General features: G+C 44.1%; 1 protein-coding gene across 7 annotated transcripts in view; it reads right to left on the bottom strand.

The window, feature by feature from the left end:
- The window catches only part of usp32 (ubiquitin specific peptidase 32), a 67,430-nt gene that overhangs the window by 23,566 nt on the left and 30,188 nt on the right, over window positions 1-13,676 (bottom strand). For 4 of the 7 annotated variants that reach the window (XM_086260580.1, XM_086260584.1, XM_086260582.1 and 1 more), the window contains exons 5-14: window positions 11,731-11,890; window positions 4,132-4,263; window positions 3,863-3,970; window positions 3,434-3,549; window positions 2,151-2,213; window positions 1,749-1,832; window positions 1,584-1,645; window positions 1,396-1,498; window positions 416-602; window positions 145-323 (exon numbers count right to left, since the gene is read on the bottom strand). In XM_086260580.1, coding sequence (XP_086116706.1) covers window positions 145-323; window positions 416-602; window positions 1,396-1,498; window positions 1,584-1,645; window positions 1,749-1,832; window positions 2,151-2,213; window positions 3,434-3,549; window positions 3,863-3,970; window positions 4,132-4,263; window positions 11,731-11,890 — 1,194 coding nt within the window. The remainder of the gene's footprint in view (window positions 1-144; window positions 324-415; window positions 603-1,395; window positions 1,499-1,583; window positions 1,646-1,748; window positions 1,833-2,150; window positions 2,214-3,433; window positions 3,550-3,862; window positions 3,971-4,131; window positions 4,264-11,730; window positions 11,891-13,676) is intronic. The other 3 variants (XM_086260581.1, XM_086260583.1, XM_086260586.1) reach the window with 1 other exon arrangement.

The raw sequence follows: 13,676 nt of genomic DNA on the forward strand, positions 1-13,676 counted from the left end.
GGAGTGCAACGCTGCTGGAATGAGCGGCTTCTCTGAGCTCGTGTGTCAAACATACGCTCCAGCTGAGCTGTGAACGTGATACGGGACGCGCGCTATGCCTGAAAAGCTGCGACCTTATTACAGCCATACTGAGTTAGTCCTTGCCTTCATGGGGTCAGTGGTGACCAGAGGCTGGTTGTCGATGGCTCCAGGTCTTTGTGCTGCCAGCTGGGAGGGGAGGTGGCCGTTGGCTCCAGAAAAACACTGATTGTTGTTGTCTGAGACGTTGTGCTGACGTGCGAAACAGCTCTCTGTGGCTGAGGCTACCTGTGGGCTCAGTGCTGCTGAGACAGAGAGGGAGCAGAGCAAATACATAGTACAAAAATAACACCCACGATTTTCATTTTGATCTACAATCCGTGATGTGCGGACTGACCAGTTTCTGTAGCCTCTGAGGCACTGGACACGGCATCGGGTGACCTCTCCTCGGTGGGGCTGACGTGGCCGGACGTGGCCGGTCCTCCCAGGCTTTCAGGGAGGGCAGGCTCGACGGTGGCCGTGGCCATTGGAGTTCTGAGTGAGCTCAGGATGGACGGCTGTTCCACCACGATGCCCTTATGCTCCTGAGGGGAAGACGACACAATTGGCAAGATTGTTTACCGTGAGAGACGCTATCACGTTTTATCTTACTGGCTGATGGTCACTGCTTCTGTCCCAGTGAAGTTACAGCACAAGATGCAACGATGAGTCTGACACACTGACTGGAAGTGCATGAATGGAAACAGAAACTGTCGCAGATGTTTTTAAGTGGGGGAAAATATAAATACATATACCACTGCTAAATCGCACACACCCGAGACATATATAGATAATAACAGGACAGCTGTCACGCATGTAATGGCCTGTAGCTAAGCTTTGTAGTGATGTATGAAAGTGAATGAGAGGTGAAGGTGAAAACAGGGCACTCGACTTTAAAAGGCCCCGGATAAACAAATGCATGGAGTAACGAGATTGTGACCAGTTCCCGTTTAGGTGCAGAAAAGGCGACTCAAAGAGTGTCCGCTGAATATTCGATCCTGTGCCGTTCACCGCACAGCATCACGGGACGCTGCCTAACATATGTTAACCACAGTGCTGTCAGCTATTAGCAGCTATATTTAAAGCTTTCCCCATAATGACAATGTTTGACAACCTCCCCGTACCCTTAATGACAAGTTGTGACATCTTGGTACATATCAGAGGTGGTTTGACGACCATCAGAACAGGTTCCAGGTGTTAGACAGAGATCAGACTCATTTCTAACGCGCGCTCAATCATTTTGCTCCCGACGCCAGAAACCTGCTCAGCTCAGAAAACAGAAACAGACGTCTGAGGGGAAAAGAGCTCAATAAAAACTCCCGTTAATGCACTACTTACATATTTAACGTAGTCTTTCCACTGCTGCCACCACAGCATCGAGATGAGGAACCAGTTCTGGCCTTGCTGCAGCCCATGTCTGCTCTCCCTCTCTAACCAACCCCTACACACACACACAAAGGAGAAAATCACAAATCGGACCTTTCAACCAAACAATGACTGGACAGGTGGCGAGGACAGGTACGTACCTGATGATTTGCCCCTCCTCCTCTGGAGTAGCAGGCCTGAGCCCCAGGACTATGTGGCACACCTGAACCGAGATAAAGATGAAAATACACGAGGATAACGAATAAATACTCAACTTCAATGTGAACACTGTGTGAGTTTTAAGACTGTAGCATCTGGGTGCTGACCTGAAAAAGCAGGTTCAGGAACTCGTTGGCCAAAGCGCTCTTTACACTCCAGATCTGGTAGTCCTCGAGGGTCAGGTGACCCAGCTGGTGGAGAGTGAAATAGAACCAAGGCGAACATAATCAGGCACGCAACTCTGAAAATAAACACTGCTGTGACACCTTCGAATAGCTGTGGGTAAGATAAGGTGGCTGAGGACTGCGAGGTTATTGTCAGTGAGCAGCCAACACTCACACGGCCGCGTGAAAAGTGTTTGCTTTTTCTGAATGAGAGCAATGATTTCTTTAAAGCTGCAGACGCTTTAAAAGCCTTAAAAATTAATCATGAATACTAATGAGCATTTATGTATTTAGAGGTTTTGCACAGGACTGTGTTCCAACGACGATAACATGGAGCTGTCTTACCTTAGTTGTGTCGTGCATCTTTAGGATGTCTTCTACTATGTCTGACACACTACTCTGCAGCTCCTGCAACAGCAACACAATAGATCAGCATGCAGCAAAACACAGTAAGCGCCTCGTCTTAACCTCCTCCAGATCTGCAGCAGGCCATCACTGAGCTCCCGGACAGTCTGACGCGCAACCTGCTGACACTCTGATGTCTCAGACTTGGATTTAGGTTGGGTGAGCATGGGAGCAGTGGACGGCACCACTTCGTTCATCCTTTGGTACCTGACTGCGCGTTTGCACCACGTGAGGCCGGGCATTGTCGTGCACCAGTAAGAACCCACTACACCAGAGCAGGGTCTGACAGTGGGTCAGTGGAGTTCATGCTGGTACCTGATGGCAGCCAGGGTGCCGTTAACTAGCCTGTAGAGGTCTGTATGTCCCTCTGTGGATATGCCCCCCTACTGAACAAGGTTACATGCAACAATGTTCCCCATGACTCATTCAGACCCTTTTACATCTGTCACATGTGCTCAGGGTGAACCTGCTCTCATCTGTGAAAAACAGAAGGTGCCAGTGATGGACAGTGGTGGACCAGTAGAGGATGATGGGCTCTCAGACCACCGTCATGAAGTCTGGTTGTTTGGTCAGAGACATTCACACCAGTGCTGGAGGTCATTTTGTAGCTCTGGCGGTGCTTATCCTGTTCCTCTGTGCACAAAGGAGCAGATACCGGTCCTGCTGACGGTTAAGGACCTTCTGGAGTCGTGTCCAGCTCTCCTAGAGTAACTGTTGGTCTCCTGGAATCTCCTTCATGTTCTTCAGACTGTGCTGAAGCAAACAGCAATCCTTCTGTCAATGGCAAAATATTGATGTGCCATCCTGGAGGAGTTGAACTACCTGTGCAACCTCTGCAGGGTCCAGGTATCGCCTAATGCTACCAGTAACGCCCCTAGCCAAATGCAAAACTAGTGAAAAAAAACACACGAGGAGGGAGAAATATCGATGCTGATAGTGGAAAAGTTCACAAAGAGAACAAATTTACAGATTTACATTCTATTTATGCTGAATGTGCATATTTGCATACGTCTCTTAAACAGATCAGAAAATATTTTGTTATCAGAAAAAGAAAAACCTCTCTCACTCACAAAACCCTGACTGCTATAATTACCTTCCACAGTTAAAAGAACAGAGCACAGTTCTGTGCATGAGTCAGGTTCCAGTAGGCATAAATATGAAAGTTCACCCTTGATCGCACTGGAGGGTTGTGTGCGTGTGTGTGACAGTGTGAGTTTACTTACAGGGAGTAAGTCTGTCCGATTGTCCTTCCACACCTCCAGCAAGGCCACCACCATTTCATGAAGCTCATCTCGAGACAGAACCCCATCACGGTCCACATCAAACACTTTAAAGCAAACTGGAAGTGAAAGAGACCAAAAAGACGTTTATGATGTTGATGAAGCACCACGCCGATGCATCGTGCCGTTCAGTGTACGAGCAGGAAATCCGACACGCTGCCACTGCTGCCAGTGCAAATGTAATTTCAAGCACCAGTGGAAGTCCTGATGAGAGCGGTCCATGACTGTACCGACCGATCGGGACTTTCTTTAAGGAAAAAAAAGACATTTAAACCCTGGATATCAGCTTCAACTGAGAAACGGGCTTGTTATGGGCAGCGGTGGGACTTGTGTGGGGTGTCTGTGTGGATCTGAATCCACAGCGAGCCTTACATTTCTGTCTCTCAGCAACAGGCCCCCTGCAGCATGCGGAGAGCCCACAAGAGATCTCTTTAAAGTCGATGTGATTGTCCCGATTTTCATCGAAGGCGTGAAACAAGCCTAAAAAACAAGATCAACAACACATAACATTAGGCACGCTTAAAGCAGGTCGTGTTCTCTGCTGAGGTCGCGTATTCAAAGCGAGAACGCCACTTTGGTCTCGTTTCTTCATCATTATTGCAAAGCTATGCAGATATGAAACTGAGCAAGTATCGTCTTACCTTCACTCAGTGACGCATGAATAGGAGGAGAGACGAGAGGAACGAAGGTTTCCAAGTCAAAGCGGCCGGTCCTGGACTGAGCTTTCAGCAACCAGTAGCGCTTCTCCAAGTCTATAATGTCAGACTCCTCCACTGCAGGAGACGCACAGAGACGGGCAGTCAGATATTTGTCACTGAAGGATCGTACTGCAGGCGAATGTTGCACAGTGACATTTGATTGAGCAGTTACTCCACACTTTCCAAGAATTAGGAACAGCAAATCAGAAAGTTTTTATGAGACAGGTTTAAAGCCTGTTTGGACTTTCTAAAGTCAACGCATTCATCCAGAGACTGCCAACATATACATAAAGTGAAAACGGGACAAATGCAGAAGAACAAAATAAACCAAAAAACAAAAACTATATTTCTTCCTGAGACTGGCTCCAGGACGTCCGGTGTGCTAACACAACCGGCTGGGCTCCATCCACCGTTTCTGGGGTGTTGGTGTTTCTGCATCACTAAATGGAAGCACGGGACAGATGAGGTGCTGTGGTACAGAACAGCCAAGAACACGAGAGCCAAACGTCGTGTTCTGTTAGTCTGTTGCTGGGAACTCATAAACAGGTGTGTTAGTCTGTACACTGCTGCTCACAGTTGATTAAATCAGCATGCCAAACAAGCTAGCTAGTATTAGCTGATAACTTCACTCCACCCCCTTTTGCTCAAGGTCACTTCAAAATGTCACGTTGGAAGCTGACGGAGCCGTCTGTGTTTTTATTTCAAACAATATTATCCTGGTTACAGTAACAAAACTATGGAACAGCTGCCACGCGGCTACACGGTTACTGTCTGCGGCACTGAGCCACAGAGCCAAAACGAATGTGTAATTTAAAATGGAACAACAAGGAAACAGTTGAAACACCGCAGATCTGAATTTGACCTGATTTCTGTAAATGACCAATCCAGCACCGTTGATGTGAGAATGGAAAGATAAAAGCAAACTGTATTTTAGATCGTCCAGATGAAAGCCGTTTGCAAACATGCACTGCAGACCTGAACGTCTCTTTACATGTGAGGCGCATCAGCATGTCTAATGCAGGCAGATCAGCTGTTAATGCAGCCCAGCGTACATGAAGCATCTGCGTTAATCGTTATCTTTTTCTTTACAGGTTATTAAGCTTAATCGGATATTTTTACTTAAGATGTGTCGGCTAAAACTTCTAAACTTCAAACCTTCTTCTTGCATCTTCATTACTGATGCACATTTTTCTCACGTCATGCAGCTCTAACTGAATTTTATTACTGTACAAACCATGCAAACCGAGAAAAATAACACTGTGTACTGAATCATAAATATGGTGCTTGAGGGCAAAGAGGAAAGAAAACACGGGAGCATGCGATCCATAAGTGATGCTGCTGACAGGTGAGGGAAGAACTTCTGTGGGAGTATGGAGGAGCAACACGACACGAGCGCACTCAGATACTTTATCGTACATCAGCAGAAGAAAGGATCTCCTGGGGAGAACCAGGCTGTCTCCACTGCCTCAGCAGAGCTCGGTCATTATCCTCCACTGAGAAACAGTCGGCCAGCTTCTCCTAGCAGCTCGTTTGGTTATGTTCCCGTCTACGTTCACATCTTCTCCATGAGAACAGTCTAAAAGGATGAAGGTCGTTCTGTTTCCTTTCTGATTTCTTTAAACGGTTTAAATAACTAATACAGAATGAAAGCATTGCAACTGCTGCAAACAAAACAGTGACAAAAAAGTGTGTGAGAAGACACGCTGAACACTAGTTCAGTATTTAAAGCGCTGTGTGTGTTTATGGCTTTAAGCACGTTGCTCAGTGAGACTGAGAAAGAACCAATAAATTGATAATATTGAGCCTATTTCATGTCAGCAATGAAAGCCGGCTAAAACGACGACTTTGTGGTGTCACAACTCTCACTGATTATAACAGAGCGTTTGGTTAATGTTTAAAGACAGGTCAGGATGTTGTTCTTTCAGGTGCAGCCCAGGTGACGTTTAACCATCCGAAAGAAAGAAATACAAAAATTTATTCAAACGTGTCATCGGAAATTTAATACAAGTCCACAAGTACAAATTTAGGATCATATAAACTAATTATTGCTAATTAAGCAATTACATTTGGTGACCCCACACACACACACACACACACACACACACACACACACACACACACTCATCATCAGTAAACCCAGGGTAGGGTTATGCAATGAGCAATGGGAGAATTTGCCTCTGGTTGTCACAAAGTGATACGGATCAGACCGATATAGCACATGAAGCTCCGCCCGGGGTAACAACCAGCCTCCTCCTTTAACTTTCTAATCTGCAGCTTAAGCTAACTGGATTCAGCAGCTAGTCAGCTAGCCTGTGGCAGGTAGCCAAAATGATAATAGTTGTCAAACGCAGACGTATGAATCAAATGGCCGGCACTTCCTGGTAGAAACTGGACTGTGGATTCTCGGTCAGGTGGGCTGAAAGCTTGTTTTTAGCAGCTACGGGTAACAAACAGGTTGCAGTGATGGGAGGCAGGTGAAGCTGAAGCCCAGACTTCTCTCTGACTCAGAGAAGGTTTTTATAACTCTCTGTAGTAAAGACACGGACGTCGACACAGCTCGACGACCTTTCTCACTTCCTGGTTCAGACATTTAAAGTTAAAGGAAACACTGAATACAAAACGAATGATTTACACCAGGGACTGTACGGAGACTGCATGGAGGAAATGATACAAGCCAGAAATATTACTGAAGGCTCTGATTCAGTCAAATGACGGTCTGACTGCTAATCTATAAAACTCACGAGGCTCACTTTGGATCCACTCCTGCACATCTCCCATCCACCATAGGCTCACTTCTACAAACACTGGCGTAGACTCGAAGACACACAAGAGCCATTCTTTGCTGGATTTAACGTCTTTATAATGATGATGAGCTTCAGTTTAGCAGTCTTCTCTTCTGAGTACGTGCATTAACTTCTACAGAGCCCAAGGACCTGCACTGCTGCTATGCTAGATGTGCTACTCAGATGCTGGTACGCATAAAACTACCAACGAAAAACAAATCCAGGTACTTTTCATTTGAATGACAAAACCGATCTGATGACGGGCCGTTACACGTCATGGCGCCCTGCAGGTCTGATACCCACCCAGAGGTGCTACTCTGTCCGAGTGGCAGCAGAGATACCATACCATTATCCAGGGAACATCCTTACACAGGTGTTGCCACTGCCAGTACGTAGCACAGCAAAACTCCCCGCATCAGCTGCCTGGAAGGTTATTTCCAAGGATTTCTACTCAAATAACTCCAAGATAGCATGTTAGCAGCAGATTCACCGTGCTAAACTCCGCCGCGAGTCACGCTTTATGTTCTCGTTCTGGAAAGAGTCATGAACCAGGGCCGTGTCAGTCATGCTCTCTCTTCATCTCACACTCACAAATACAGATCAAGAGACGCAAAGGTAAGAGGATAAGCTGGTAGCAGCCAGATTAAAGACAACCTCAGCTTCTCTGGACAACACAGCTTCTTTGCAGCCATCTGAACTTAACGGGCTAAATTTACTTCTTGGTCTTGTGAAAACACTGACCTACAGCAAACAACAGAACGTGCTTTTGTTTGACGTGCCAGCAATCACTGCTGTTCGTACGATCGCTCCATCGTTACTCTCACTGTAACTGTGAGATGCAAATGTGGAAAACTGAGCTAAAAGCCACAAACCAATGTGACACACCCACATGCATCTCTCTGTGTTTGTGGAACAATGTGGATCTAAGGTATAATGAGGTCAGGGAATCATGTGGCATGAAGTTGGCTAAGAAATCGTTTTAGAATAAAGTTTTTAAAAAATCTGATTTGTGGAGACGTGTTGACAGAATAAGTGTACTGCTACATCACACACTACTTCTTTTAAAAGACTTTTTGCAAGCATAGACACACTATGACCTGCTTATGTCGAGCTTAGTATGCGAGGACGTCCTCAACACAATAACAGTAACCAATTTTTTTCTTTTCTTTTTTGTCTTAAACTCTGTCGTAGAGTAAAAACTTGCTGTTTCTGAGTGACGTAATCATGTTTTTAGACACACTGTGCTGTAGATCAAACGTCTGGGCTGGTAATAAGGCTTTGTATCTGCAAACCACAGCGTGTTTCTAAAGTGAACTGTAGGGTATGAAAAGGTTTCATTATCAAGCCTTTTTCAGCTCCTTCATTTTACACAAGCAAAGCAAAGTTTCTCTCATCAGGACAATATCTTTAAGGACTCGTGTAACGTCCTGTACTGCACACGCTGCACTATACTACACTTACTGACCCTGAACAGTCTTTCACAAATCAATCAGTAACATCAGGCAGAAATAAAACCACCCATTCAAATACTTTTGTTACATAAGAGCCGGCTGGGACAGAGGTGGCTGTCAGCATGGGAAGACACTCGACAGCATCAACATTCATGTTCTCTGGTTCACACTTTGACAAGAACTCGCGATTCATATGAAGGAGTGATGGAGTCACGAAGCTGGAAGACGACATGAAATAAGAATCGGGGTCAGTGGGTTTAAAAACAGCACGTTTTAAGTGTAACGCTGTCGGAGCTGGAACGCACGCCGGGAGACGTTTGTGGTGTTTCCTGAGACGTTTGCTCTCCAAGACCGAGGTGCAGGAAGAAGAAGATGGAAATGGGAAAATGTCCGTTTCACTCACTACGATATGGCAGAACATCACACAGTGAATCTATCACGTCCCTGAAATATTTCACTTTTAGTCCCTGCTTTTTTATTTAACCTCCCACTGAGATTCAAAACCTCTTTCTTAAGGGAGACCTGGCCGAAACAGGCAGCAGCAAGTATCTCACAGTTACAAATATTACACAATTAAACACAGGCAACAACAACAACAACACACACAAACAAAATGTAATTAAAATGACATCAGTCTCATTGAAACAGGTGTGGAAGGATCCTGAGTTTTAATTTTTCAGTGGTTCTGCAGCTCGGTCCAAGCCGAGGGTTCAGTTCGTGCAAACAGAACAGAAAGCAACAAGACGAAGAGAATAACCACCAGCACGTTTCGCTGCTTCGAATTCAGGAACAAATATTTACAAATAATCAAACGTTCTGCCCGACCAATCAGACGGGGCTGCACCTTCACATGCAACAGGCTCCTCCCAGCAGCCTGTGTTTACTGGTATACAGTGTTGGTCAAGTTACTTGAAAAAAGTAATCAGTAACTAATTACTGATTACTTCCCCAAAAAAGTAATCCCGTTACTTTACTGATTACTTATTTTCAAAAGTAATTAGTTACTTAGTTACTTTTTAAAAACACGATTTACAACCTGAAGAGGTGATAAAGTGATAGATCTTTCAGCCCAATTCTACTTTTTCTGCATAATCATCATACAAAATGTAATCAAATGGAAAAGCATCTTTTTAAAACTTGTTTTATTAGTTTTAATCTTTTAACTTTATGCATCAAGCAAACATTAAATTATCTGCAACATTCTCTGACTGGAAGAAATTAGTTTAATATTTAAACCTATTTTCTGCACATTCCAGCACATAAAATAAAATATTTTTTGTGTTTACACTCAGTCTTTCAAATAGATGCAAGTAAAACACAGCAGAAAATAAATAAAGTCAAAGACTCAGCGGTCCTGTTGCTCTATTTTCACCTGTAAAGCAGGAGTGGGGTAGGCGGAGGTTTACCCTGGTGCAGGTGTGCCGCGGTCAGTGGAAGAATCCGCGAGTTTCTCTGTGAGTTTCCCATTACGTGGTAGCTACTCGGTGCTTGTTGGAAGTTTAGGGGTTTTTTCGCTGTAAAAAGAAGTTTTCTTCCCACGCACAGCGGACACTAATGTTTTTGTCACTTTTTATGGAATCAAACTCAAAGTAAGGTCAGTACTTCCACGCTTTAAACGCTGCACGCTCATACTCTCTCTGCACTCGATATATGATCCACTGTTGATCTGCACACAGCTGTTGTCACTAACGGCGCACTCGCTTACGTCACTGTCATGAGACATTCTCGCAAAAAAAATCACGGTTTTAGTAACGCAGTAACGCAGCGTTCCTACGGGAAAGTAACGGTAATCTAATTACTGTTTTTGCAATAGTAATCCCTTACTTTACTGATTACTTATTTTCCAAAGTAATTAATTACTTAGTTACTTTTTAAAAACATGATTTACAACCTGAATAGGTGATAAAGTGATAGATCTTTCAGCCCAATTCTACTTTTTCTGCATAATCCATCATACAAAATGTAATCAAATGGAAAAGCATCTTTTTAAAACTTGTTTTATTAGTTTTAATCTTTTAACTTTATGCATCAAGCAAAAAATTTAATTATATGCAACATTCTCTGACTGGAAGAAATTAGTTTAACATTTAAACCTATTTTCTACACATTCCAGCTCATAAAATAAAATATTTGTTGTGTTTACACTCAGTCTTTCAAATAGATGCAAGTAAAACACAGCAGAAAATAAATAAAGTCAAAGACTCAGCGGTCCTGTTGCTCTATTTTCACCTGTAAAGCAGGAGTGGGGTAGGCGGAGGTTTACCCTGGTGCAGGTGTGCCGCGGTCAGTGTAAGAATCCGCGAGTTTCTCTGTGAGTTTCCCATTACGTCGTAGCTACTCGGTGCTTGTTGGAAGTTTAGGGGATTTTTTCGCTGTAAAAAGAAGTTTTCTTCCCACGCACAGCGGACACTAATGTTTTTGTCACTTTTTATGGAATCAAACTCAAAGTAAGGTCAGTACTTCCACGCTTTAAACGCTGCACGCTCATACTCTCTCTGCACTCGATATATGATCCATTGTTGATCTGCACACAGCTGTTGTCACTAACGTCGCACTCGCTTACGTCACTGTCGTGAGACATTCTCGCAAAAAAAATCACGGTTTTAGTAACGCAGTAACGCAGCGTTCCTACGGTAAAGTAACGGTAATCTAATTACTGTTTTTGCAATAGTAATCCCTTACTTTACTCGTTACTTGAAAAAAGTAATCAGATTACAGTAGCGCGTTACTTGTAACGCGTTACTGCCCATCTCTGCTGGTATACGTCATCACCTTCTAGCAAGAAACCTCCACATCTTGGCAGCAGCTGCTGCTCGTATTAATGCAAACTTTATACCAACTTGTGGTTCCTGGTAGCATCAGGAACACCATCAGCACAAACTGCATTCCCACCACTCAGAAGAGTCTGATGCTCTCCTTTTCCCCTTACAAACACTACTCTTCAAACCAGCTCTAACCTGCTGAAGTTTTATTTTTTTTAATTGTTTTATTTATTAATCCTCCCCTCCGCTTTAACAAGCTACAAGCCATCAATTTTCTTGGAGCAGTTTCACATTAAAAGCTTTCTAAGTTATTCTCTGTGGAGCAACATTGGTTAGTAAGGCCTTGTGCATTGCAGAGTTTGGCCAGGCAGGTCAGAATTTCTTGTAGTGACTAAAAATGCTGAATAATTATCCAGACTGATTCCAATCCAAAGTCCATCTAAAACAAACCAGGTATCAAATGAACACCTGAGCGTCTCAAGTGTGAAGTAAACACATAACATTCAGGCGCACTGCTGCAGGACGCTGTTTTAGGGGTGGCCTTACGGTGTGTGACGCCCGCTAGGGTCTGGTAGAACGTGGGCGTGTCGCTGTCATCCGTCAGCGTGACACACACTCCTCCCGACAGCAGCCATCTGGACAAAGTGAAGGCTTCCTTGTCCTGCAGGAGCCAGTTCCTGAAGCGATCGTAGTTGACCTTGTCTCCCTGCACAAACAGAAAGGCAAAATGAATCTGCTGTCGCCAAAACACCGATCGCCAGCCGTGTGCCGAGTCCATCCTCGTTTGGCTATTTAATGAGGAAAGGCTTTGGCCCGTCGCTACGGACTCATTAGCTATTGTTATTCATCAGTCAAAGTGTTTTGGGGTTTAGGGCTTTTAAATTTAAACTAACAAATTACACAAAGTCTGACAAATCGAATCATTCGGTCGTGATGAGAAGCACCGACTTCTGCTTCTTGAACGTCTTTTTCCCCCAACAGAAGTTTACTGACATTTTAAAGAAGTCAGCTCATCAAAATGAGTGACAAGTGCCGGGGCAGGACTGCAGAAAGTAGCCAAGGACGAGGGCGCAAACATAGATAAGGGAAATGCACTTTGCTTCACATCAAGGTGGAAGCTCTATTCAGTTGACAGATGTCAGTTTCACGCTGCAAACATCAAACAGAGAACGACAGACGAGGCTCTAATATAAGAAACCTGATGAATCGTAACGATCCCCGATGAATGCAAATGTTCCCTCGTGCACAAACTTAGAGCTACTGTAGGAACGGCCTCGTGCACACCTGGACTACCAGTGGCCGAGGCAGCAGGTAATGCAGCCACCCCTTTAAAACCAAAGTGACACTTAAACATGTTATATGTCACAATGGCTTTGCTAAGGCCTGAACTCTGTATGTGTGCTTCAGTCAGCGAGATGATTGGCACCACAAACACAAGCTGGTCAAAATAGAGCGAGCCGAGCTGCAACACCTCCCTCTAGAAGGACTTGACTTAAATTATTTTGATACTTCAGCGATAAATAATGTTAACAGCTGCACATAAACTGTGCAACCACATTACGTACATGTGTGTGGACGTTAGCCTACATGCTGGTGCTAGCACTGCTAATGATAGCTCCAATAAACTCATTGTGAAATCATTGAGTGATATTTATTGTGCTCCAAGAAGGCTCTTAAATACACGTGCACTATTTTCAGTTGAACCTTAGGTTTGCCTTCTTTTGATGTTTTAAAACTCTTTACAGCAGCGGTCGCCGCAGACCGGTTTATGTCCAACAATATTTTCACGGACCGGCCTTAAAGGTGTGGCGGATAAATACAACAAAATAAAACCAGTGCCGGTGTCGTGCCAAAGTAGGTATCCCCGACAATGTTTCCCCTGTGCTGGGAGCACGCAGGAAGTACTGATGTTTTCATTTTGTGAAAAAGTGAAAAATTAGTATCGTTACATTACCATTCAGTTTGAGGGTTACTACAGAAAATTATATATTTATTGCTCAGATGGGATTATTTTAACAAACCATTAACATTTTGGCTGATAACTATTTTTATTCTCCTGTAACTTTACTATATAAAGAGCTAAATCCTCCAAAGTTTCAGGAGTAATGCGTCATAATAAGAAGTGTTTGTGAACTAAAAATCAGCAATGTGGGAGACCGTTTGTCCGTGATTTGGACAGTCCAGCTTGTGCTCCTGACGCAGGGGAAACAAATTCTGTCGGGGGTACCAAGTTTGGCACGACACCGGCACCAAACAAAAAGGAAGATTTATTCATAACACACAGGAAAAGACGCAGGGAAACCAAGTTAATGATAAAAACGATAAAAGAATAACGCTGAAAGCCGATAAAAACCCTGAAAACCATGAATTCCCCCCCGGAGCCTCAACTCTTGTGGCCCAGTACCAAACGACTTTTTTGTTTCTCCTGCACACAAACAATATCCCGACTCTGTTTAACCCACAAATAAGCATCTAAACAAATGAAACAATCA

The sequence above is a fragment of the Aulonocara sp. 'chitande type north' Nkhata Bay genome, linkage group LG14, assembly GCF_057382095.1.
Source record: "Aulonocara sp. 'chitande type north' Nkhata Bay isolate Kocher_YH1m ecotype deep benthic linkage group LG14, A_spYH_male_GT1.1, whole genome shotgun sequence".
Taxonomy (NCBI): Eukaryota; Metazoa; Chordata; class Actinopteri; order Cichliformes; family Cichlidae; genus Aulonocara; species Aulonocara sp. 'chitande type north' Nkhata Bay.